The 25,945-nt window shown below is 28.2% G+C and overlaps 1 protein-coding gene across 32 annotated transcripts in view; it reads right to left on the bottom strand.

Moving 5' to 3' along the window:
- The window catches only part of LOC129907878 (CD109 antigen), a 57,678-nt gene extending 52,031 nt beyond the window's left edge, over positions 1-5,647 (bottom strand). For 31 of the 32 annotated variants that reach the window (XM_055984308.1, XM_055984313.1, XM_055984319.1 and 28 more), the window contains exon 1: positions 5,405-5,646. In XM_055984308.1, the coding sequence (XP_055840283.1) occupies positions 5,405-5,469 (65 nt within the window). In that variant the 5' untranslated portion in view covers positions 5,470-5,646. Of the gene's footprint in view, positions 1-5,404 lie in introns of all 32 variants that reach the window. The other variant, XM_055984302.1, reaches the window with a different exon arrangement.
- Positions 5,648-25,945: the final 20,298 nt, after the last annotated feature.

The following is a 25,945-nucleotide window of genomic DNA, read 5'->3' as shown; positions in this document are numbered from 1 at the left end:
AGCTGCATGCTTGGCTTCGGCAGATGTGTTTGTTGAACATGCGAAAAAGATTAAATGTGATCTTTTAAGGCAGGAACTTTTTCAGGCAAAATTATCAACAAAATAAAAATTACATAAGAAATGTTAAGTTTTTTTTAAACGGGACAGAAATTTTATTGGTTTTGAGGAAAAAATTGGTTTCCATTTGAAGAATATCTACAAAAGTAGGAAATATTTGATACGATCTTTTTATGTATTTAAATAATATTTATAACTTTAAATCATATTCAATTTAGTATCACAAATGAAATTGAGGACATGGTTCTGACGTAAAAGAAATAAAATAAAACTTTTCTGATAACCAAAAAATCATCAACAAGAACATTTAACCTGAAAATTATAATTTTTTTTTTTGAACGACTTAATAAGTTATGCAACCATGAAATAATGATGATGCATCCTTATACCGGTATCATTTTTTGTTTTGTTGACGGTTTCTGATGATATCATGAACCGGCTGTGATAATAAACATCATCTTATTTGAATTGTTACTTAAGAGATTTTTTTGCTTTTTTTCTTGGAAACAAGCAATAAAACTCATGTTTTTTTTTTTTGTTGATGTCAAGTTTGAAAAAAGCTATAAATGTCTGAGATTTTTGTATGTTTGTATTTTTGATTATAATGCAAAAGGTGGTTAGCCCTATTAAAATTTTAAATTATGTAAGAAGTTAAGAGGAAAGAAAAACTGTGATGCGGGCTGAGGTAAATTGTGATCCCTTTTATTGTTGCAAAATTTATAGAAGAATAGTTGAGAGTTGTTATTCAGAAGGACTTTTTCCAACACAGAGTAAAATAAGGCCCTTTAAATTTAGATTATGCACACTTAAAACCCCATCTGTTTAAAACAATAAGATTTATTGTTAAAATAAACAGAATTCACGTAAAATCTCTTAAATTTAACAGGAACTAAAAATAAATAGATTATTAATCAATTTTTTAACATATTTTTCAACTACCTTCGTCAAAATTAATACAGAATAAGTAAACATAATATACAGAAGACGCTATAGACGTAAAAAGCTTAACATAACCGAAATAGGGTTAGAAGTTTAAAAATTTACATATGAAAGGTATATAGTGTTTAAACGTACCCTAAGTTACCCCCAACAACCTTTTGTAAATATTAATCTCAAGAAACAATACAAATAAGCATAATTATAACTATAATTTTACTTATTTCTATTATTATCTATAAGCAAACTTATAACAAAACATGTAATCAAAATATTAGTCAGATTAAATCTTAAACATCTGTTTAAATGTTTAAACACATGTAAATTTTTAAGGTCGATTAACATGTGCGATAGTAATAATACGGTAAATTATTAAAAAGCATATCTATACAAAAATATTTATGTTTACATTGAAAAAAAAAAAAAAAAAAACATGCTCGTGTCATATCGAAAGTTTGGTGATAGCAAATATAATTTGAATAATCTCAAGAAAATGTATTTTACAAAAATAGATTCAAGCTTAAGTTGATACTATTAATATAATTACATTTATATTCCTATACCTACTCATACATTTTGTACAATTTACAAACATGCATAAGTATAAAAAGTCATCAATCTCGTCTACCCAACTAAAGTTAATTAACATGACTTGACTATATGGAAAATCACATTCACTTAAAGTTCAGATTAGAATTTTCCAAGAAATTTTAATCAATTTTGTAATATAAATTTTTCTTCTGGTTAAAAAATATCTTTATTTAACCTTGTTTACTTCAATAATCACAAGAGGTCAATTTTATATTATTATTTTATATGATTTTTGTTTAATCAAAAAAAAAAAAAAAAAAAAACTATAAAATAAAATAAAAACTTGTCATATTATCATCCATATGTGTATAAAACTTGAATTATGATTACGGATTAGTTAATCTGAATATTGAATTATAAAACTGAATTAATATTTTTGATTGCTTTTTTTTATTTTTACTTTCACTGGAAAGGAAAGTTTTTTGTTAAAGAAATCGCAAAAAAACATATGTTCATATTATCTTTTTTGGGTTTATTAAACCAAGCATGTTTTATTAAAACAAGAATATGAGTAGCATGAAAAATAAAATAAAACCCAAAAAGACATGCATGTCCTGACTAAACTCCTAGTCCTAGAAAAATGGTTTATACCTTTTTGAAAAGGGTGTTTAATATAGAATAGAATCTCATCAAAAAATTTAACATTTAGGCTGTATCTAAAAAATGGCCTAATAAGTCAACATATACTATTTCAAATGAGAAAAAACTTTAACCCTCTTGGCTCGCCATCTAGCGTCAAAATAAAAATCTGAAAAAATTAGAGGATTTTTTTTTATTATTTAGAAACAGTTTTTCTACTTAGGAACTTGTTTCAAAAATAACGAATTTTGGAGCACTTCCAGTTACTACAAAATAAAAAAAAAATAAAATTTCCCATTTTTGACCAATACTGAGCAGCTTGCTGACATTGTATACAAAGTTTTGTACAACTGAAGATTGAAGTCTTTTAATGAGTATGGCCAACGTAACGCAGCTAATATGAACCTCCAGCATTTGTAATCCCACAAAACCTCATCCCACAAAAACTTCCATTTAAAAACATATCATTACTACTTTGTTATAAAGTAAGTAGTTAAAGCTTAGAACCATGGCTGCGGGTTATATGGACCACAATATGGGAGCATAATATGGACCTACTTTATCATAGAAAACAGAGGAAATATGCACCGTTTATAATGACAAAACATATAAAGAAAATTAAAACTTTGTTCGGATATTTAAATGTCTTAAAAACCAACTTGTCCTTCCTCAAAATCTAGAGTTTTCAGAAAAGCGATTTGAAATTATTTTTATTCATAAAAAATTAATTTTCGTCTAGCTAGACTCTAGAGTATGCTAGGAGCTTAAAGTCTTAAAACAAAACAAATTAAATGTTTGGTTCTTCATTTTTAAATCTTAAAAAAAAAAAAAGAGACTTATGTCGTTCCGCATAAATATAATTACTATTCTTATGTTTTTGTTAGAGATTTTCGAAGGCACTTGCAACTTAAAATTTTTGATTAAAACATAAAAATAATATAAAATTAAGTTTTAAAAATGCAAATACAAATTTTAGTATATAACAAAAGATTTTTTAGAATTTTTGGAAAAGCGTAAGAGTCGTTAACAAAATTTATATAGGTGTAAATATTTTCAAAAATGTTTTTAAAAAATTGCTTTGCTGATTAAAAGAAAATTTTAATCGACACATAAAAACAAAATTAAAAAAAATTCATTGATATGTATTAAAAAAACTTATGCATCAAAAACAATTTTTTTAATTTTGTATAAAAAATATATAAAAATTATTTTTTTTTTTGAAAATTTTACTTTATTTTTAGATTTTTTTTTAATTTTAGACAATAGAATTGTGACTCCCTTTTTCCGCATTCTCTATCATCGTAATGTCATGTCTGATTTGTACCTCCAGTGCGATTTCTTTTTACGAATCATAAACTTGCCCTATAATTTGTTTTCATAAGAATTCAAAAAAGAAAATAATTGCACGACTGGATCACACGTACTTGCGCCTGCAGTTCAAAGCACTATAAGAACTGTTTCTATATAAATTTTTGATAGGTATATGGGAAAATTAAAAAAAAAAATTAGGTACGTATGCAAAGTTTAATCAAAATTGTTAGAGTTGTTTTCGAGAAATTTGCAATAACTTGAACTAGTACACATTAAAAGCGATATACATATAAATATAAAAGTATAGGTATAAAAAAAAAAACAACTTTCAAGATTCCATAAAAATCATCTGTACCAAATTTGAAGAAAATCTGTTCACTCATTTAGGCTGTGAAAATGTGTACAGATGTTTTTTTTTTTTTTAATTAATGATACAGCTTTTGCAAATTTTTGGTAGCTATGTCTCAGAGGAAAAAGAGTTCAGTAAAGTACCACATTAAAAAAATACGAATATGTTTCAATTAGGTACTTAAAGTACTGATGCCATGACCATATCATACTAAAATCAATTTTTTGAACAAAATTAAAGCCGTGTTTAATTGGTACTCCTACTCAGTATTTTACTGAGTTAACATTTTATGCTGTTAACAACCACATACAAACGATCACATTTATTTATTTGCAATTATCCTTAATTGTTGAGGATTTAAAAATGTATAAGTTTAGAAAAAAAATTTCTCTGGAAACCAACAAATAAAAACGTTTTGTATATCCTTAGCAATCATTTGTTGTTGTTAACCGTGCAAAATTTTACTCAGCTAAGTACTGAGTTACCAAAAAAAAAACACGGTCTTAGACATTGCATTTATAAAAATGTGTATGCACTTATTTGGCAACTGAATATTCCCTAAGTGGATTAGTGGACCAACGAAGTGACAAAAGCAAAAGTAATTCTGAAAAGGGTTGTTGATTGAAAAAAACTTGTCTTGCTGATACTTTGTTAAAATTTTTTTTATTATTTATTATGTATCAATTTAAGGAGTGTCCTTTTTTGTAAAAGTAGGTAGGTACTACCGCAATCACAAACAGATATCTATGCAAATCGAAATGAGCGTCCACTGTAAAATTCCAGAGTATAATTTCAAAAATAGGTACGTAAAAAGTAACTATCATTCAAGCCACTCAGACGAATCATAAATCAATAATGTCGAATTGGTAATAACTTCTCCATCAGGGACAACGCAACACACTTAGGTAAATATTGCAATCATCGTAATGTTTCCTTTAGCATATTGCATTAAAAAAAAGGAAAAAAAAAATAGTCCATTAAGATAAGGATTCACCTTCGAAGCCGGATGCAATATTAAAATCACAAACAAAAAAACTATTTTCCATTGTATAGGTATTGCTCTATTTTGCAAATATAAAATCTTTGATAAGAACCAATACATTGTTCATGATGATCCCACAAAAAAAAAAAAAAAATTCAACCAAAAAAAAAAAGGTCAACTGATTACCCTGACACTAAAATGCAGAGATAAAAAAGGCAAAAACTGTTAACAATTCTTTATCAAGGCATCATCACCTCTGAAAAACCCCCGTTTTCCAAATGAAACAAAAAACAAAAAATAATACAAAACAACAAAAAAAAAAGCAACCAATCTGGTTTAATAAAAGACTGATCATGATGATGATCATCATCATCAATGGCGTCATTATAAACCGGCAAATTAACATCAAAATGCAAATGAAGTAAACAATTATTTTTGTGGTTACTCATTGAATTGTTTTTGTAAGAATTTAATTTTTAATAAAATTCTAAAAAAAAAAAAAATAGATAAAATAACAAATCTCCACCATTTTTTACAACAAAAACAAAAAAAAACTATTAAATATGAAAAAATTATTATTATTAATTTTAGGTACGAACCCGTTGCACTGGACTAAAATTGCAATTTGCAAAATACAAAGACCGATTGCTAAAAGTCGCGACATAATTATGTCTAGAAGAGAATTCTCTTATAGAATTTAATTAATTTTTTTTGTTTTTTATTTTGTTAAATAAATTAACAACACTAAAAAAAAAACACTTAACGACCGTAAAAAAAAACAAAGACAGAATAAATACAAGTCAAAGCGGTAGACACAACTGATCGTCAACGCAGTAAAACTGCGAATGATCAAACCTGGGCTCTGTGATCACGTAAGTCAACTTTGCGGTGTAGATCCCTTAGCTCTTATGACCGCTGGCTGCTGGAAGTTATGGAATAGCAACATTTTATTTGTTTAGGTTTTAGTGTTGTTTTTTTTTTTTTTGTTTTTGTTGTTTTAATTTATGTTTTTTTTTTGTGTTTTTTTTTTTTTAATCGCTGTTTAGTTTTATTTTTACTCCACTATAGATCAGTGGCGGTAGTGTTTCTGTGTACAGTGACGATCATCGTACACACATCTGCATTGGATTGGAAAGCGAATAAAATCGATGTTATTTTGTTCGTCTGGTTTTTTTGTGGGATCTGGAAAACCCAGAAGAAAAAACTTGGAATCTTAAGTCCAAAAATAACAAACATAATATTATGCATACACAAGTAAAGTACCTATGAGATGATAATGTGAAGCTGTGTGATCTCTGATCTTGGTAGGAGGTTAAGTGAAAAAAAAAATCGTTAAGAACAAACTATAACTGAGAAGATCTTGTGAATCATATGGAACATGTTGTATTGACAAATTTTGCAAAAAAAAATATATTTTCTGGTATAACTGATTTTACAATAAATGTAAAAACTTGTTATAATAAAAGTATCTACCTGAGATTGAATCGATCAGTTAATTCTGCAAAATTATACTTTTAATGAATAGCGTCAAGTTTATAAATCGTCATTAATAACTAAGCTTCCTATTAAAAGTATATTTTAATTCAATCATTTTGTTTATTAATTAGTTGTCTAAGGGCCAAATTTTCAATAGTCAGTTAAACAGTCAGTTAGTACCTACTTATTCCCCAGATAGAGAGAAAATCAATTCTTCAACAGTCAGATATAGCTTATTACTAGAATAAAACATTTAATAGAGGAATAAAACTATGTGCTTCTTTCAGAGACGAATAAAATTTATTCTAAGGAATAATCTCAACAAAAATATTATGTCAATTGTCAAAGCTGTTTTAAAAAAAAATTTGAAAAAAATACAACGGAACACAAGAAAACAAAAAACAATTATGAAATATGAATAAATTGACGTTTAATTTTGAATATTTTTGAATTTGACAATTTTTTTTTGTTGCTATTCTGTATAATAATTTTTGTTGATTGAAAAATTCAATGTTGTTATCTGACTGTTTATGAGCCTAATAACTTTATTCGTCGAACAGTTAACTGACTGTTTATTAGAAGATTGAAAAATCACCTCTAAGCAGGGGCGTAGCGGGGCGACGCCCCGGGGCCCCCGACCGACCTCAGGGCCCCCACTGAAGACAATGCAGAGAAGGAAACTGTTAACATAAATTGAGTTACGAAGTAAATTAAAATGAGTTTGAATCACTTCGGATACAAGGGAGACAAATTATGTCATTCAGTGTAATGTATAATGTAGCCACATAATATGTATATATTGATTTGATAAAAAGGTTACCCCAGGGGCTCCAAAAGGAAATAAACTGCTTTTTTAAAAGAAAAATTATAATTTTATCTTAGGGACCCAAAAAATATTACTTGAAAAATCTTTGCAACCACAAATAATACATTAGGGGCCCCAAAAAAGCAAACAACAACTTCAAGCCAGGGCTCTGCAGGGACCCCAAATGCCTTTACTTCAGTACTTAAAAAAAATTGTTTTTTTTTTGCCCCAACATAAATACATCAGGGCACAAACTAAAAACATTACATTATTGGTGGCATTCCGAATATTACATCAGAACAGAGGCTTCAATACCTATTAATTCTTTGCTCCAAAAAAATTATATTATATTTTAGGGGCCTCTAAGCACTTAATTTTGATAATTTTGAGGCCCCAAAAATTATTTTTCAGGGGCCCCAAAAGAAATAAACTATGTTTGATGATGGAAAATCAAATGTGTACACATTACTTTAGAACAGAGACCCCAAGAACTATCAATTCTAAGCTAAACAAATTTTATTTTAGAGGTCTCTTAATATTTAATTTTAGGCCCCAAAATAAAAAAAAATATGTCTGATGATGGAAACTCAAATATGTATTTATTACTTCAGAACAGAGGCCCCAAGAACTATCAATTCTAAGCTTCAAAAATTTTTATTTTAGGGGCCGCTAAATATTTAAATTTGAGGGCCCCAAAATGAATTTTTCAGGGGCCCAACAATAAAAAAAAATTATGTTTGATGATGGAAAATCAAATATGTACATTTACATATTACTTCAGAACAGAGGCTCCAAGAATTATCAATTCTAAGTTAAAAAAAAAAATTATTTTAGGGGTCTCTAAATATTTCATTTTAGGCAAAGTGCATTACGAACATATTAAAACATTAAAATAAACCTAAAAATATATAAGCCATACAAAAAAAATGTATGGCGTATACGTACTTTTTTTTCTATCTAAAGGGCCCCCAAATATAAAAGGGGCATCAAAATTTAGTCTTGCCCCGGGGCCCCGAGCGACCACTCAACGTACGCCACTGGCTCTAAGTGTGTTTAACATTACAATTTTTTCTATTCTGTTGAGGAAGGCCGTACGTCATATCAGGTAGTTCTTAATATTGGCATAGTTATTTTCTTATTTATATTAATTGTCAAAAAATGCAAAAAAAAACGTCAAAAAATACCCGAGTTTAAAATAAAACTTTTGATATGAAAATATCGTTGACAAATAATGGAACATTGAAAGAATTTTGCATAAATCCTATAGATTTCCTATGTTTGTTAAAAATTAAACGTTAATGGCAAAATGTTAAAAGTGGGTATTTTCATTGTAACGGGTGTGACACAGTAACTTAAGTTTTGTTCCTAGCTTGTGTACTATGCAGGAAATATGGTGTTTAATAGCTTCAACACCTAATTTAATTTAATTTTAATATAATGTTTAAAATACCATTATGCTAACCTGTCTTTCAACTTCACAAATTCTTAAAATTAGATGTAACGGGTGTGATGTTAGAAAATCCATTCAGCCATATTGTAGATTTTTTAAATGAAAAGTTGTAGATGTCGTATTCAATGTGAAAAAAGATTTCATTATGTTGCATTTATCTAAGCCTATATTTCAAAGAAAATAATTTAAAAAAAAATTGGTTTTATAACAATTCAAAAAACGGTTGTGACAATTTTTTGTAGTGGGTGTGCCATTATAAGAAAAAATGTATTTTTAAAATGCATAAACATTCAAAAACTTGAATTTCAAATACTTAATATTTATTAATTATAATTAAATTGAAGTATACCACTATAACATAAAAATATACTAGTTTGAAGTTATTAAAGTATTAGTATTCAAAAACCATCATTAAATTTCTTATAGTTTCACTTTTATTTTTAGGCTAGGCTATTGGTGGTCAACTTACGTGGAATTATATAAATGTATAATATTATTTGCTAACTTAATTGTTAACTCCAAAGTAAGTGCGAGAGCTCTTAAAGAGCTCAAAAGTTATTTTAGGTGTGTCTCAAGCTTCTGACAAAGTATAGCTCAAGACAGGTCCTGTCTGAAGGATTAAATACAATTTTGAAAAAAATATTTCGAGAATCGAGTTAAAAACGAGCAGGTATATTCAGAACTTGAAAAAATAGTGCCTTGGGTACCTATCACAATTTCTGATGCTCGTAAGTCTGTTGAAGATTTCAACATGTACCTACACAAAAAAATGAAAAACGAATTCATTGCTATAGTTGGCAGTGCTATTTATCTGCATGTTTACACAACTTTTTTGGTCATCACAAATCAAAATAATGTATGTAGGTGCTGTTTTAGACATTGTAATAATAATTTGATTGGATACCACACCTTTTTTGTAGAAAATCTTGATATCTCCTTAGCTTTTTAATTCAACTGTCAAACTGTACGACGACGACCGACGACGACGACCGACGACGACGGTTAGGTCCTTACAAGAGATGCATTTGTAAATTTTTTTATAAATTGGTTGGTAACACACCCTTTAGGAAGAAAATCTGAAGTTTGGAATTCGTTTCTTTATTTAAAGTAATTCTGCCACGCTACCATCTTTAAAGACGACAATATTCAGAAGAAATGTTGGCTCATAATAACAACTATTATATCTAATAACACTGGTTTACACCCAAAACGGACACTCAATCCCACTGTTCTTTTCTAACGTACTTTGGCCTCAGGGACTCAGAAATCACTTTAAAAAAAAAATACGATGGATACGTTTTCGAGATATGGTTTTTGAAAGTTTTTTGTCGTTGTTTTTTCCAGCCTACTTAGTATTCGGGCTATATCTTGAGTAATAAGCGACTAATCTGAACAGAAAAGCTGGCGACTGAAAGCTGAGTAAATAAGCAACAAACGCTAGAATAACTTTTCTGGGTCACTCCAGATGTATAAGTGCAATGTATTAAAACATTTTAAAAAATCGTTTTTTAAGGAAATTTGCAAAAAAAACTTTATTACTGAAAGAAAAAATCAAAATCTTTTGAATCCTCATAGTTTAAAATTTTTTATGTATAGAACACTTTCTTGCAAAGATAAAAAGATAATTTTCTTCAAAATCTATTGATAAATTATAAAACTTTTTCTGTTACTTTTTGAGTTTTTGTCTATAACTTGAAAAGCAAGCCGAATTTTAAAATTTGTATTAAGTAATTTTCTGTAGATAATTAAATTTCCTATCGATGTATATCCTTTTTAAAAAAAATTAAAAATTGATAGATTGTAAAAAAAACTTAAGAAAAACTATTCATAAAAGATAAAAAAACGAAATTTTGATGTTTTTACTAAATAGTCTATTTTTATCATTTGAGCATTTATAGACATTGAACATGTAAAGGAGAAAAGAAGATACTTTATCTTTCAACATAATGGTCACAAAAATTGAATACGGCTAAAATTGAATAGATTATGAACTTTAAAATTCTACTGTTTTTGGTCTTTTTGAACCATTTTTCTTCAACTCATTTTAGAATTTGTAATTAGGAGTTTTGTATTTCTTAATTTTTATCAATTTATACCACTTTTTTTCTAAAAAATAATCTCATATGATATCGTTTATCCTAAATCCCGAAACTATTTTTTTATTTTATAAAATGTTTCAAATGAAAAAAGATTTACTATTTGTTTTGCATTAAGTGGTTTCATGGTTTAAATTAATGATAAAAAGTAATTTTAAATAAAATATGCATACAATAAAACCACTGATAAACACCATTTTTTAAAATATGTTTTAAAGAAAAATGGTTCAGAAAGAGAAAAACAGTAGATTTTAAAAGTATATATCTATCCATAAATATTTTTTTAAATAAGATTTTCGTGTTTTCTGGGCTCGAAAAGTATAACGGCACTTGGTGTCCAAAAAATTTTTATTTTTTTGTAAACTATAAATAATTATAAAATAATTTTTATTGTGAGCCATAATTTATTTCTTATTCTTGCATAAATAAGGAGTGGCTTTTCAAAAGGGGATCATAAACACTTTTTGTCATTTCTCAGAAAATCGAAAAATTAAAACCAAAATTATAATTTTTCATACTATTTTCAACTATCACCGGTTTTCCGAGACCGATTTATGGGATCAATTTCCTATTTTTATAACTTGGACTGGTTAAATTAATGTCGAAAGCAGAACTGTAAATTCATTTTCAAAAAAATGAAAAGTGGTTTTCCATTTTGAAAAGAATTTCCTATTTATATATTTATTCATATAATATTGTAATTGTTGCATTGATATATAAAATTTCTAAAATTAAGAATTACGATGTTAAATTTGCAATTACCAGGACTTACTTTATTAACCCATTAGCGGTGAAATGAGGATTTTGTAATTGATTAAAATAAATCAGCTGCAATTTCCATACAAAAACTACGTAGAGTGAGTTTTTAGTTAGGCATTCCTGACAAATTGCATAAAGTGGACTTCCCCTTTTACCAAAATAATTAAATCGACGAATCAGATCTTACAACAACTATAATTTTATTAAGCACATGTAAGGGTTTTTTGCTCCCATGTCATTATTTTCAATAAATATGAATATTGTTTTTTGTTTTTAACCCTCTGTAGGCACACCTCTTTTTTGCGAATTTGGTTTATACTTTTTCATGTCGCTAGAACTTTTTTCGGTCTCACTATTTCATATAGAATCCATATATGAAATTGATGTAGAATTTTCAGAGGAATTTGAATATTGTATTCACAAATGCAAAAAAATGTATTTTCACCCTTATAAAGACACTTTTTTGTGATCACTTTCTATTTTTGTCCTGCCAAATTCGCACCCGTGTGCCGACAGAGGGTTAATAAATAAATTATTAAATAAAAAATTGTTTCTAATTAAGGAACAAATAGGTGCTTTTTTTTGATAAAAGCATATTGGACTGGAATCAAGTTCAAAACAAAATAGAGCTAAGGAAAAATGATACATTTTTAAGACTTTAGTCAAAAAATCAGCAAACTTTATTGATAAATTGTTGAAGAAAATATCATTTCTTGGAAGTTTAGCTTCAAAGATTTTTGTCAAAAATTAAAAATAGCAGAGGTATTGGTTATTTACTAAAACTATTTTTTTTTTTGCTAAATCCAAGATGGCGGTTTTGACCAAACTTCAATTTTCCCGATAGTGTCCCATTTTACCGCTCTGTTAAGAAAAAACTAAGCAAGATATTTTTTTTTATTTTCAGACGTTAAAAAATAGCTCAAAATCATGTTCATTATCATAATTATCCACAAGCAATATTTTTGGTCTTGAGGAAGGATGACCTATTTCACTCGTAAACTTTTAGATTCATTGGGTTTTTCTATTTAATTATGTCTTTTCTAATCATGGTCTAAAAATGCAGATTAACAATACACTCATTTTAATCTCTAGGTCATTTTTTTTTTCTGTGTCCAATTGTATTGTATTTTAAATGAAAGAAATATATATTTTCCATTATCATCACTTAAAATAAAAAAATTGATAAATATTTATAATATGAGTAAAATAGTGGTCAACTTGAATTCTATGACAGATTTTTGGTATTTACTTTATAAACAAAAGGTTATAGGGTAAAGTTTTACTTTTATATTTAATGATAATTTAATCAAAATTCCTATAAAAAATGAAATAGTAAAAAATGGGATTTTCCAGAATCATTATCACACTTACGTGACGGTATAAGTGCCTATTTGTCTGTGTAGCTGACTCGAGTTTTTTACTTAAAATTTGGTAAAAAATTACTATCAATTAAAAATCCCTTTTTTAATTGCGTTATTACAATCTCACATGTATTCTATTTACTAGTAGACATTTACCTAGTAGACAAATTAGCTGTTTTTTTAGAAATGTAAAAAAATTTGGAACTGTTATTAAAGTAAAAGGTAAGTTCGATAGAACCATATATTTTTTATACCTGACTTTCTTGAAACGACTCAACAGATTTTGACGATCATTTTTTATATTTTCTCTGCAATGCTCAACTTGAAATAGGGATAAGAAGTAAGAACCATATTCTTAGACTTGAAGAAAACGACAAAAAAATTTTTCTAGCAAAAAAAAAACCATTCGATGGAAATTTTTCAACACCAATACATTTAATTTAAAAAAATATATCTCCTGTCAAATTTTGTTTTGTAGATTGGGTTTTTTTTTATCAAACTAAATTTCGCTGTTATTTGTTTAACAACACAATACAATAATTCTTTAGAATTTGAGAATATTAAGAAAGTTCATGAAAGTCATGTGGTTTATTTTATTATTTTTTTTTAAATTCAAGCACGACTTTGCTTTGTATTGTTTTAAATTATTGTGGTTAAATAACTATTTTAGAAGATTAAAAAAAGCTGTAGAAAAATGTTCTCTGATTTAATCAAGATTAATCGTTGTAGTTTTTAAAAGCAATAAATAAAGAAATTAATTTTTGAATATAAAACAAACATGTGATTAATACAAGTATTTATTTAAGGCCTCAAGTAATATAATGTAAGTCATTTATCAACAGCAAAAAACAGCTGTATTATAAATCCGGTTATTTTGCATCATAATAAAAACAAGAATAAAGGATTTAACGTGGTAACTATACAGGGGGTCTGTATGAATTTGTATGACAAGATTATGATGAAGGATTGGGGTCAAAATTCTGCCGGTTTCAAAATTCAAAATTTTGCTTTCAAAATTCTGCTTTTCATAATTCTGTTTTACATAATTCTTTAAAAAATTAAGAAATGGTTTGGAAAATATTTTTAATTTTATGCAGAATTATGTAAAATTATAATCCTGCTGTTTATTTGATCACTCACTCATTTTGTCATTTTTTTTTTGTTCATTGTTTTTTTTTTTTTTTTTTGATAAATCAATCAATTAAAAAAATATTAAGAAAAGCTGTTCAATGGGCAGGTTCAGAAACGTTAGGGACTAAATATTTAGATAATTTCTCGGCCTCTGATTGGTCAACTGTCAAAAAAAATCCTTCCAATTTAGGTAATTTTATTGGAAAGCTAACTGGAAAATTAGGCAAGAAAATTTTACCTAAAAATCTAGTAAAGTTTTTTTTGTCAACATAACCGCTGATTGTTTTTAACTACAGAATTTCGTTAGCAAAATTGAATTTAACTGTGTGAAAAACGAGTTAAAAGTGCATTATCGGTTATAATTAATATTATTTATTTATTAAAGTAAAGGTAAATTCGGTGTTTGCCCCATGCGGTCTTAATTAAATTTCGAAATTTGGCTATAACATCATATCCAAACTAATTTAGTCAATTTACTCCAATTTCCGTTCAGAAAATGACATTCCCTAATTATTTAGTCCCTAATATTTCCTGAACGTGTCCAATCAAATAAAAATTAATATTCAAAAAATTTAATGATAAAATACAGAATTTTTGTAAAAAAAGCAAAATTTTGAACAGCAGATAAAATTCGGACCCGCTTCCTATCATGAATCATGGTGGGACCAATTGTGCCCTATTTATTGTGGAGAAGGTATTTTTAACATGGAGGCTTCCTCACATTTTCGTTCTTCTAATTTGATCAAACTTTAATTTGTTCCTCCTGTAAGTTTGAGATAAAGAGACATACGAATTGAAATATGGTAGCAGAACTCATTTTTATAGAAAACCAATGCTTTGTATACTCATGTCATATGCATCCTACTTGTGTCAACTCTAAGTAGCTTTTTTTTTAATTTTGGTGTTTTGCCTGTAGGTACAATTTATTGGGTATTTCTGAGCAGAAATGTGAATTTTCATAATTCTTCCAATTTCTTCTTCAACTTTCAATTCTATTTGAATTGATAATATAAAAAAAAAACACTTTCATGAAAAAATGAAATTCCATACATCATTCATATTGGTTATATTTTTATAATCACTTCAAAGTTAAAAATACCTGTTAATTAAAAATTTTAAGTAAAACCCCATTTTTATCGCGATACTATTTATTTTTTTTTTTAACACTTCTACCCTGATAGGTACCTATACAAATTAATTTTTTTCCCACCCTCGATCATAATAATTAGTTTTTAACCAAACGTGACATAGTTTATTTAAATAAAAAATAAAATGTGAATTGATATTGTCTACCCATATAATTTTTATTTTATCGGTTTATATTTTTCTGTCTAATTAAGCAATATAGTTGTGTTAAAAAAAAAATAAAAATTTATAAAATAATGCGAATTACTTAATAATAAATTACCTACTTTAGATTTTATCATTTGATCTATTTCATAAATCGAATGTAATTCAACCCTCTCTTTACGATCACTTTCATCTGAACTTAAAATCTACCCCTTCTATCTCTTACACTCTTCTTTATACCGATGGACTAATTAATTTTGAAATGTCGCTCGTTTTTTTGTTTGTAAATTTATTTCATATATTGTTGACATATAGAAGAGCTTTATGATCTTATCTGTGCGGGAGTCACCATTTCCATTGAAAAATAATTATAATTGAATGAAACCAGAGCTCAATGAGTTACATAACATAAAAATGTATCCCCCTCATGTTATTGTTATGATTGGAGCTTAGTTCAGGGTTGGACTTGGACAATCATTAAAAAAAGATTTCATAGAAGCTTACAAAACTAAAAATTGGGTTCCGAAAAAAAAATGTAAAATTGTAAAAAAAAAAGTTTAGAAATTTTAGTCACAACGAAGTACTTGCCTCTTCAAGGTGATTCCCGAACAATTATTCGTTTATTCCTTCACATAGGCGTGAGCTTACATTTCAAGTTCAAAGTTCTTAACTTTTTCTAGAATAGGTACCAAAGGTTAATGTTTTTTCGTAGCTGACGTTATTCCGCCAACGAAACCGACACTATACGTATGTATAACACCTCGGATAAGGTACGTAGGTTCATTGCCGTAGCTAGGATTTCATTTCGGGGGGGGGGGGGGGGGGGGGGGGCGTTAGCTCAGACCAAACAAATTTTTTTTTTTAGAAATCACAATACTTTTATCAACTATATGTAACTGCAGTCGATTCTAAATCCCGCTAAATCAAATAGTCATTTGAACTCTGTAGAAGCGAAAAATTTGCCAATATCCTTTTTAAGTATTTCTTAGGAGAGGAATTCGTAGTTAAAAGTTTAAAAAAGCCCTGCTTACGAATTTAAAAATGGCCGAACATTCAGCGGCATCTCTAGTTTTGTAGATACAAAGAGTGATAAGTTGGTTGATATAAATTGCGAGCGTTAGCGAGCAAGAAAATTTTTTTTAAGAAACAAATTTTAACCATTCTAAGGCTTTATAAAAAAAATTATTTCGTACCTACAATTATATATAAAACATTGAAAAATGGACTTTTTCTTGCACTGAAATTTTGTAGCAGAAAATTGACAGGTACATTCTATCTATTGAGTTCTTAATCAAATTAGCAATACTTAAAAACCAAAATTTTAAATAATAGTTGTTTGACATGAGCTAATTACACTGGTCAACAAGATTTTTGTTACAGAAACCAGGGTATACTTTTCTATAGGCTGAGCTCGAATCCGAAGTCAGAAAAATTCTATCACATCACGTTTTCGAGATATTCCCGTTAGAAAATCGAAAATGCCGATTTTTACCAGTTTTCAAAGTTATTTTTTAGCGTTTACTTATTTTTTTTTTTTAAATTAAATTTGCAACAGTTTCTAAAAGAATTGTGTCAAAATTTGAAAGCGATTGGTACAGAACTTTTCGATATTTGCTATTAAAAGCAAATAAATATGAGATGCCCCAAACACTTTGATTTCAAGTTATGATTTCTCGAGGAAGAAAATAGATATTTAAAAGATTTAACCGGATTTAGAGAGACAAAACTTAATTTTTTTAGAAACTGTTACAAATTCAATTTAAAAAAAAATAAGTAAACGCTAAAAAATAACCCTAAAAACGGGTAAAAAGCGGGATTTTCGATTTTCTAACAGGAATATCTCAAAAACGTGATGTGATCGAATTTTTCTGACTTCGGTTTCGAGCTCAGCACACAAAAAACCTATAGAAGAGTATACCCTGGTTTCTGTAACAAAAAAGAAGTTTAATTTTGTTTACCAGTGTTATACTTCACTTTGAAATTTAACAATAAACTGAAATTGTTTAATTTTATAATTTGAAACAAAAGAATAACGAAATGTTGTAAATACAGTGCTTTGCAAAAGTATAATCGCACCATATAAAAATGCTATTTATATAAAACCGAGTATTGCAGCGACACCCTACTATTTTTTTTATTAAAGGGGATCAAAAAACAAGAATATTGAGAAGAACAAAATGTCCCGTTACTTTCTCTTGTAATTTTTAGAAATACATAAAAACAAGTTTTTCTTCCATTGCAAAAGTATAATCGCATTTTTTTTATTTTGAGTATGGCCAACAAGGTTTTTGTTACAGAAACCAAAATATACTTTTCTAAAGGTTTTTTATGTGCTGAGCTCGAATCCGAACTCAGAAAAATTCTATCACATCGCGTTTTTGAGATATTCCTGTTAGAAAATCGAAAATCCCGCTTTTTACCAGTTTTCGAGGTTATTTCCTAGCGTTGGTAGGTACTACAGTCTCTGAATAAATCGATACATTTATTTTCGCTTACATACTGGATTTAAGGTTAACATAGAACAAAAGTGGGTAATGAGCAACTGAAGATATCTCGGACAGTAGAAAAGATGTCCGAAAGATTTAAATAGATTTAAGGGTAATATTTCAAAAACGAGATGTGATCGAATAAGTTCGTCTTTGGATTCGAGTTCGGCCACCGAAACCCTTTGAAAAAGCATAGTTTAGTCTCGGCACCAAAAACCCTGCATAAGTACTTGTGGTATTTAAAGGGTTCTTAAAAGAGCATTTTAAGGTGTTAACATAGTGCTTAAGGAAATGGTCAAAGAGATAAAAACTCTTTGTAATGGACCAAACAATTTTTGTTTTCCTTTATACAAACTTCATCGACAGCTTCTGCAACGATGCAAAATTGGTAGTGATTTTAAGGGAGATTTTCATATACAGTGGGTAAAAAAAGTATTGGCAATTTTACTTTTTTTTAGATTTTATGCCATTGTAACGGGTTTTTTTCCAAAATGTATTTTTATCTAAACAACAGAACAAAACCACACCTTCTGGGTGTATTTTTGTTTTCTTCGATTAAAAGGTTAAGAAGGGAATAAAAAAAAACTGTAAAATATACCTCAAAAAAGTATTGGCAAAACTCATTGATCTTTGAATAAGAGCCCTTATTAAAGTACCGTAGGCTATTTCATACAAAAAAAAGTTAATTAAAGTGCTTCGACCTATAATCAAGTTTTTCAGCCTTGGAAAATGAAAAAAAAAAAATGAAAATTTCGCGAAGTCTAAAGAGTTGAGTAGATGTGTTAAAACAAACCTATAACTCTCCACCAAGATGGTTTATCGTACAAAGAAATCGGTGGAAAGTTAAATGTCAGTTTATTCCCGGTTCGAAGTATCATAACAAAACACGAAAACATCGGATCAACCGAAATTTTGAAAAGAAACTGGATGATATCGTTTTTTTGATAGTTAAAAACGTTAATTTTTGAGAGAACTGCAACCAAAAAATTCAAAATAGTGCCCCAAAAATGGCAGTGGAGTTCTAAAACACCATCGGTTAACATTTTAGTATGCAGACTCTTCGTAATCTTTAGCACAAATACAAATATTACGGAAGGGCTGCTAGAAAAATGCCATTCATTTCGGAAGTGAACCGAAAAAAACGTTTGGATTTTGCCAAAAAATATTTAAATAAATCCTGAGAGTTTTGAGAATCCGTTATATTTTTGGATGAATCAATGTTCAACTTTGACATTTGAAATTTGCTTTTTTCTGCAGTTGCTAAAATATAAAAAAAGAATGGGTTCTAGAACTCATAAAAAACACCTGGAAGCCATAATTGCCAATTTAATTCTATGTTTTTTGCGATTTTTTGTATGAATTATAATTAATGAGCTAATGGAGAATAAATAGAATAGATGATAGAGGTATGTGAATAAAGTGACTGGATGGAACCTACACTTCCAGATTCTAGCAATAACTTTTGATGTAGAAAATGTAATTCTATGTTTTCTGCTATGTTTAAACAAAATAAGCTAATAGAGTGTAAGTCCGTGGCCGGATACAAATGACAAAGGTATGCAGACAAAGCGGTAGAATGGGATCTATATTTCTAACAACAACCGTTGATGTAGAAAATTTAATTCTATGTTTTTTTGTGATTTTTGTATGAGTTATAGTAAATTACTTCACGGAGGATAAATGTGTAACCCGATAAAAATAACAATGATGTGGAGACAAAGCTTTCAACAACAATTGTTAATGTTGCCGAATTAATTCTACGTTTTATGCGATGTTTTTTATGAATTATAATAAATTAGCTCATGGAGGCTAAATAATGGTAAAGGTATGTAGACAAAGCGGGTAAAAATATGCAATACAACAACAACGGAATGTCCTACTGAGGTTTGCTTTCTAAGTCCATAAGAATTCTACTAGAAACACAACAAAACCCTATTCTTAAATATATATAAAAATACACGTAATATATTAACTTACGAGGGATATAATCAACCATCTGTTATAAAATAAAATAGCTTCCTATTTTCATAAAATCTGGCCAATCAGACCATCGACAAAATCTTAACTTAATTCTTAACGTCTTGCATTGATCGTGACAATTACCATTTCATACCCAATTCCTTTTTTTAGCCACGCCTCCTAGACTTGCAAAAAAAACAACACATCAGATTAAAATCAAATATTTTGTACCACCTTTTTTTGATTATTTGGTTCTGATCATTGAAAGGATGAGAAATTTTAAATAACCTTACAAACAAAAACAAAAACTGTTTAAGTTTAACATTTAAACAAACTTTGAGGTTTAACCATGTGTTTCAACTAACTGTCAAGAGACACAAAAAACATTCGTTTAAACTAGCACAAGAGACAATATTTAATTTACTTATTGATGTTTGTTTTTATAAACACGAGCCGCTAAATTTTGTTTTTTTTTTTTTTTTTTTTTTTTTTGTTATAGGTATTCTTAAAAACAACTGTTGTTTTTTTGTTAAATTTATTTAATAATCTTAAGTTCACACGCTAAATAAATATGCTCTATAATTTTTATTTTTATTGTTGATTTTAAGAATCATACAATTTACGTCAGAGAAAGCAAATTTGATTACTGCTGAACTAGACTTTTATGAATTTACCAAAAAGATTAAAAGAAATAGGCTTGATTTCCGCCGAAAACTTCAAATAGATTTTCAAAATTTGTCAATTGAAACAAATTTCCTCAATGCATTTTCTAAGAAATGATTAATAGTGATTATACTGACCATAACGGTGCAGGGAACTTACTTCACGGGAACTACCTTCACATGGGAAATAACTTCACCTCTAGTGGGAAATAATTTCACATTTTTCTAGTGAAGCCAATTTCCACTGAATGTGAGAACCAATTTCACTTTTTTGTGGGAACGAAATTCTTTTTTGGGTTAAGTTATTACCCACGGAGTGTGGGAAATAATTTCACTTTTAAATAATGTAGGCTTACTTTGGAGATTCAACTTGAGCCGCAAAATTTATTTTATGAGGCCTGTGGTATCTACTCTATTTAACAATTGTGAGGACTGACAAATAAAAATGAAAAATAAAGTTTTAAAATTTAAAATTTAATTTAAAGTAAGAAAGGTTTTTAATTTTTTTTTTATAATGCTTACTCTTTAGAACTAAGTAACAACACGAATTTATTTACCTTCAAAACAAATTGAGCTGGGGTAACTGTGATAAACTCTATTTAATCTCAAAGTCCAAACGCGAAGCGGAAAAAAAAATTTGCCCAGGGGAGAATCAATTTTGAGGTGTGAAAATAAAAAATTCGCGGGTTTGACCCAATTGTAGGTGGGAAATATCTTCACACAATTTCTCGATTAACTTATTTCCCACCTTAAATGGGACGTAACTACACCAGGAAAAAGTGAAATTGTTTCCCACTAGAGGTGAAGCTATTTCCCATGTGAAGGTAGTTCCCGTGAAGTTAGTTCCCTGCACCACATTCAACTTCAGTCGTATATTTATTATTTCTTAATGAGAATCAAATATTTCTGAAATTTTATTTATTAAAACTTCAATTTATTTATTGGAAAATTGTTTTCATAGAAAATACAGCCCTGGAAAAATTCACATGTGTGAACCACAAATAAATATTTCGCACACGTTTGCCTCATAGGGAAGTCCCATGATCAGTAGACCGATCATTTATTTCATCGATCGAATCAGCTCACATTATTATTATTATTATTGTAGAATAGGTAGAGGTACTCTCGTAGTAGGTTTGATAGTCAAATGAAGACAACGTGTCTACAATATGTTTCAGCCAGATGAAAAAAAAAAAAAAACAACTAGAATCATGGTTAATAAACATGTCCCACTTCGGAATACGAACCTATTCAATTGAATATTTGCTTCTAAAAAGTTTTGTGGTTTTCCGAGTTTATTGTTTTGTTTGTTCCAGTGTCACTTATAGTATCACCTGTTGTTAGAATAGGCATTAGAGACGTTTCTGAATAATTTTGTTTTATTGGGGTTTTTTCATGGGTCACGATTAATCAAAACAAATATACAAAGTTATTATAGATGAGACCGTAATGATTGGTGTAACCTATGTAAGTAATTAAAATAAATTATTAAAATTTTAGATATTTAAGTTCAAACATTGAGCATCATTATCGTGGTTTAGGTTGTTTTAAAATAATGAATAAAAATAACTGATACTTGATTTTTCGAAGAGTTTATTTTTTTCATTTTATTTTTTTTTGTACGATTTTTAACATATTATTTGACCACTTGGCATTTTTCTATGAAAATTTGCATTGGATATAGCAGCTCAAAATACATACAAAATATACAAAAAAAAAAAACACCCGGCTACGTTTAGTGTTTTTTACTTGCGATATACATATTAGGTAATATATATCAAGTTTTGCATTCGTACAAAAAAAATAAAATGGACTTGCTCTTAGAGTTAAAGTTGTTTAAATTTTTAAGACTTTTTATATAGAAATTTGGAAAAAAAAATAAAACCTGAAATCAAATTGCCCTTAAAAACAAGTATTCAGATTTGATTGATATGTTAAGATGCATTTTTAGAAAAAAAAATTTCAAAATCGTTAAAGTCGTTTTTAAAAAACTAATTTTCTATAAATAATTTCTTGGAAAAAATGTTTCAAAATAAAATTGGTATGCCATTTTGTAGAAATCACTAATCAACATTTAAAAACAAAATTTCAAAAAAATTCAGTGTTCTGTTTTCGAAAATTTGGTTTTTCAAAAAAAAAAAAAAAATTATTATTCAAGAAAATTAGGGAAAATCTGTTTTTATATCTAATTAAACACCGTTTTAAATGATCTTTTAAAAAAACCAAGTAGGTATATGCCATTTTATTCTTAGCAAAAAATTTTGGATTTTCGAAATTACAAAAAAATTTAATAATATTTTTTTATATATAAAAATTTCCTCACATTTTTCAAAAAAAAAAAAAAAGGTGGTATGCCATTTTGAGGAAATAATTAATTTACACATAAAAACGAAATTTCAAAATTTTTCACAAACCCGTTTTTAAAATATTGATTTTTCAAAAAAAAAAAAACAAAATTTAATATTTTTAAAAAATCCAAAAATGTGTTTTTTTTTTTGGAAAATTTTCTAAAATATAATATTAAATCTATGTTTTCTATTACAAATCGCTGGCTGTTTTGACCAAATACAATAATTGTACTAATGAATTACTAATAGTTTATTGAATATTTTATTTAACTAAAAATGTTTGGTACCGGGTTCATACACCAAATACCCCTTGATTTAGTAAAAAAAAAGAAAAATTAAATCATCAATTTATTAATTTTGTTCATTGATTTTGGGTTAAACATAATTATAGTCAAAACTATTTTTTTAAATTTTTTAACTACCTCTACTTGATAAAAAATTTAATTTGCTATGAAATGTGACTTCACTAGAGCTGTAGCAAACCGTATGTATTCGTTACTAAAATGCGGGTATTTGTTTCAGTAACGAGTAACGAAACGTTACTTTCTAAACAGTATCATTATTCATTACTCGTATGTTTCGTTACTGGGTACTGAAGTAACGAAACATACGAGATACGAAACATACGAGTAACGACCCCATTCCAATTTCAATACTAAATCATCCGATATATATGAGATACGAAACGAAGTGATACACGCAAATTGTAGCCTTTAGCATCTCGTATCGATATCGTTACCGTAGTCGGAATGCTAACTCCACATTATTACTTACTTTTGTCTCGATAAAAACAGTAGTATACAGAAATATCAAAAGAGGCGTTTTAGTATTTTCTCTATTTGGCCGAAATATTTTGTTAATGGTCTTAAAATGTAGCTTAAAAATGTACAAAAGTTTTTTGGTTTTTCAAAAAATTTGTTTATTTTCGGTGCAAAATATTCATCACAAAAAAAGCAGAGAAATCGAGGTTTGAAAATCACTCTTAATTGAAAAAAAAAAAATGAAAAATTGTTCGACATGGTTGCATTGAAGTGTTGATATCCCGAGATCTGCGCGATATACTTTTGAAATAAAGGCCTCTAAGGAATTGTGATAAGATTACTGAACGAATATTAACAAAAAATTACCAAAGTTTTGTCGAGAAATTAGGAAAAAAATAAAAAAAAAATTTCCACGTTTGATTAAAAAAAATCGAAAAAAAAATCAGTACAGCTACCTTCAAACTCTTATAACATGAGAACGCCGTAACTTAAATTAATGTTTATGGCTTTAAAATGTAGCTTACATTATACCTACAAATTGGTTTTTTTTTCAAAAAAAAATTGTGTACACCCTTATACCAACGTACGAAACATACAAATATACGAAAAGTATCAAATACATGAAATATACGAAATGTACGAAGCATACGAAAGTAACGAGTAACGATATTATTGATGCGGCTACTAGTATCAAAAGTAACGTATACATGCGGGTACCCATTTTTGTCGTTACTTTTACAGCTCTAAGTCTTCACACAATTTTAAAGTTATGCTTGGCTTTCGAGTTCAATAAAAAATACTGCGAAAACCGACAAGTGGTGCCGTTTTTTCAGAAATGCACCAATACATTTAGTAGCATTTTTGGCTAAAGTATACCTTTATGTAATAATGCTGAACAGCTCCGATTTTTATGAATTTTTTTCAAACGTCTTTAATTAAAAATACTTCTTATTAGTTTTTTTTTCCAACTAAAAATAAATATGTACATGTGTACGAAAAAATTTATAAATTAAATTGTAATATAAATTAATTTAGATAACGAAAAATTTTGAAAAAAATATGACAAGAGCTGAGCTTGAGGACCATTTCTTAAAAAAAACTTCATTGAATTAATTTGATTTTGAACTTAAACACAGGAATACACTTCTGGCATTAAAAAATGTAGGTATATCTTAGCATTGTCAGTGTTGCTGTTCTGATGAAATTTTTTTATCAATTCATGAGAAAATTGATCCTACTCCTCTTAAAACGATTATAATAAATTTATGTATTTATTTATTTAGTACAGCTAAATACTAGCTTCAATTTACATGAATTTAAAAATTTTAACAAAACATAATAATTAGGTATAAATTACAAAATCGAGTAAAAATTTGATTGAAATTTAGGAGATTAATTAAGTGATTGGTCAAATAAATTATGAAATCTATTATTGAAAACCTTAAATAAACTGAACATTACATTTAAAGGAGAAAAACGTTCGTAATTGGTACGATAGTTTGAGATTGATATACTATTGGGGACATTTCTGAAATTGCGTTGAGGAATATTAAAATTAATGCGAGACAAAAGGTGCAAAGAGTCTATTTTCCCATTAATTAATTTTACAATGAACGAAAAACATAAATAAGACCTTCTATTCTGAAGACAAGGCATGTCAATGAGTTTGAGTCTGTCTATGTATGGGGGGAGGTTGTAAGGGTTGGTCCATCCTAAGCCTCTTAAGGCAAACCGTAAAAATCTTTTTTGAACTCGTTCTAGCCTCGCTATGTGACACTCATAATGAGGTGACCAAACCTGACAAGCGTACTCTAGGATGGGTCTAATAAAAGTTAAGAATAGCTGTTTTGCAATAAAAGGATCGGAAAACTGACGTGACTCTCTCTTAATCCAACCGAGAAGCGAATTGGCTTTATTGCTTATGGAATTGATGTGTTCTATAAATTCTAGTTTAGGATCAAATAAGACACCAAGAACAGAAACTTGACTTACATTCGACAAGGAAACTCCATTTAACAAATAATTGAAAGGAATTTTAAATAGTTTTCTCGTAAAACTCATAAAATTACATTTATTGACATTAAGAAGCAAACAATTACGAACACACCAATCGAAAAATGAGTTAAGGTCACATTGCAACATTTCACAATCACGAACATTGGAGACCGTTTTAAAGATTGTAACATCATCCGCATAAATAAGGCAATTCGAATGTTTCAAGACGGATGGTAAGTCATTTATGAATATTATAAAATGTATAGGGCCCAAATGGCTGCCTTGCGGTATTCCAGAGTTAACACAAAAGTATTTTGATGGACAACCATTGAAAAGCACCGAGTATGATCTATTTAATAAATAAGATTGAAGCCACTTAACAAAGTTTTCATTAAATCCAAGAGCTCGCAATTTACTTAACAAAATTCTATGCGAGAGTTTGTCAAACGCCTTGCTGAAGTCTGTAAAGACGCAGTCTAACTGTTTCTTAGTTTTAAATGACTCAATACAATTTTCGGCAAATTCCATGAGAAAAGTCACGGTAGAGCGGCCTTTTGTAAA

Source organism: Episyrphus balteatus, chromosome 1, assembly GCF_945859705.1.
Source record: "Episyrphus balteatus chromosome 1, idEpiBalt1.1, whole genome shotgun sequence".
NCBI lineage: Eukaryota > Metazoa > Arthropoda > Insecta > Diptera > Syrphidae > Episyrphus > Episyrphus balteatus.
The sequence above is the reverse complement of the archived record's forward strand: the minus strand, read 5'-3'. Positions and strand labels throughout refer to the sequence as shown.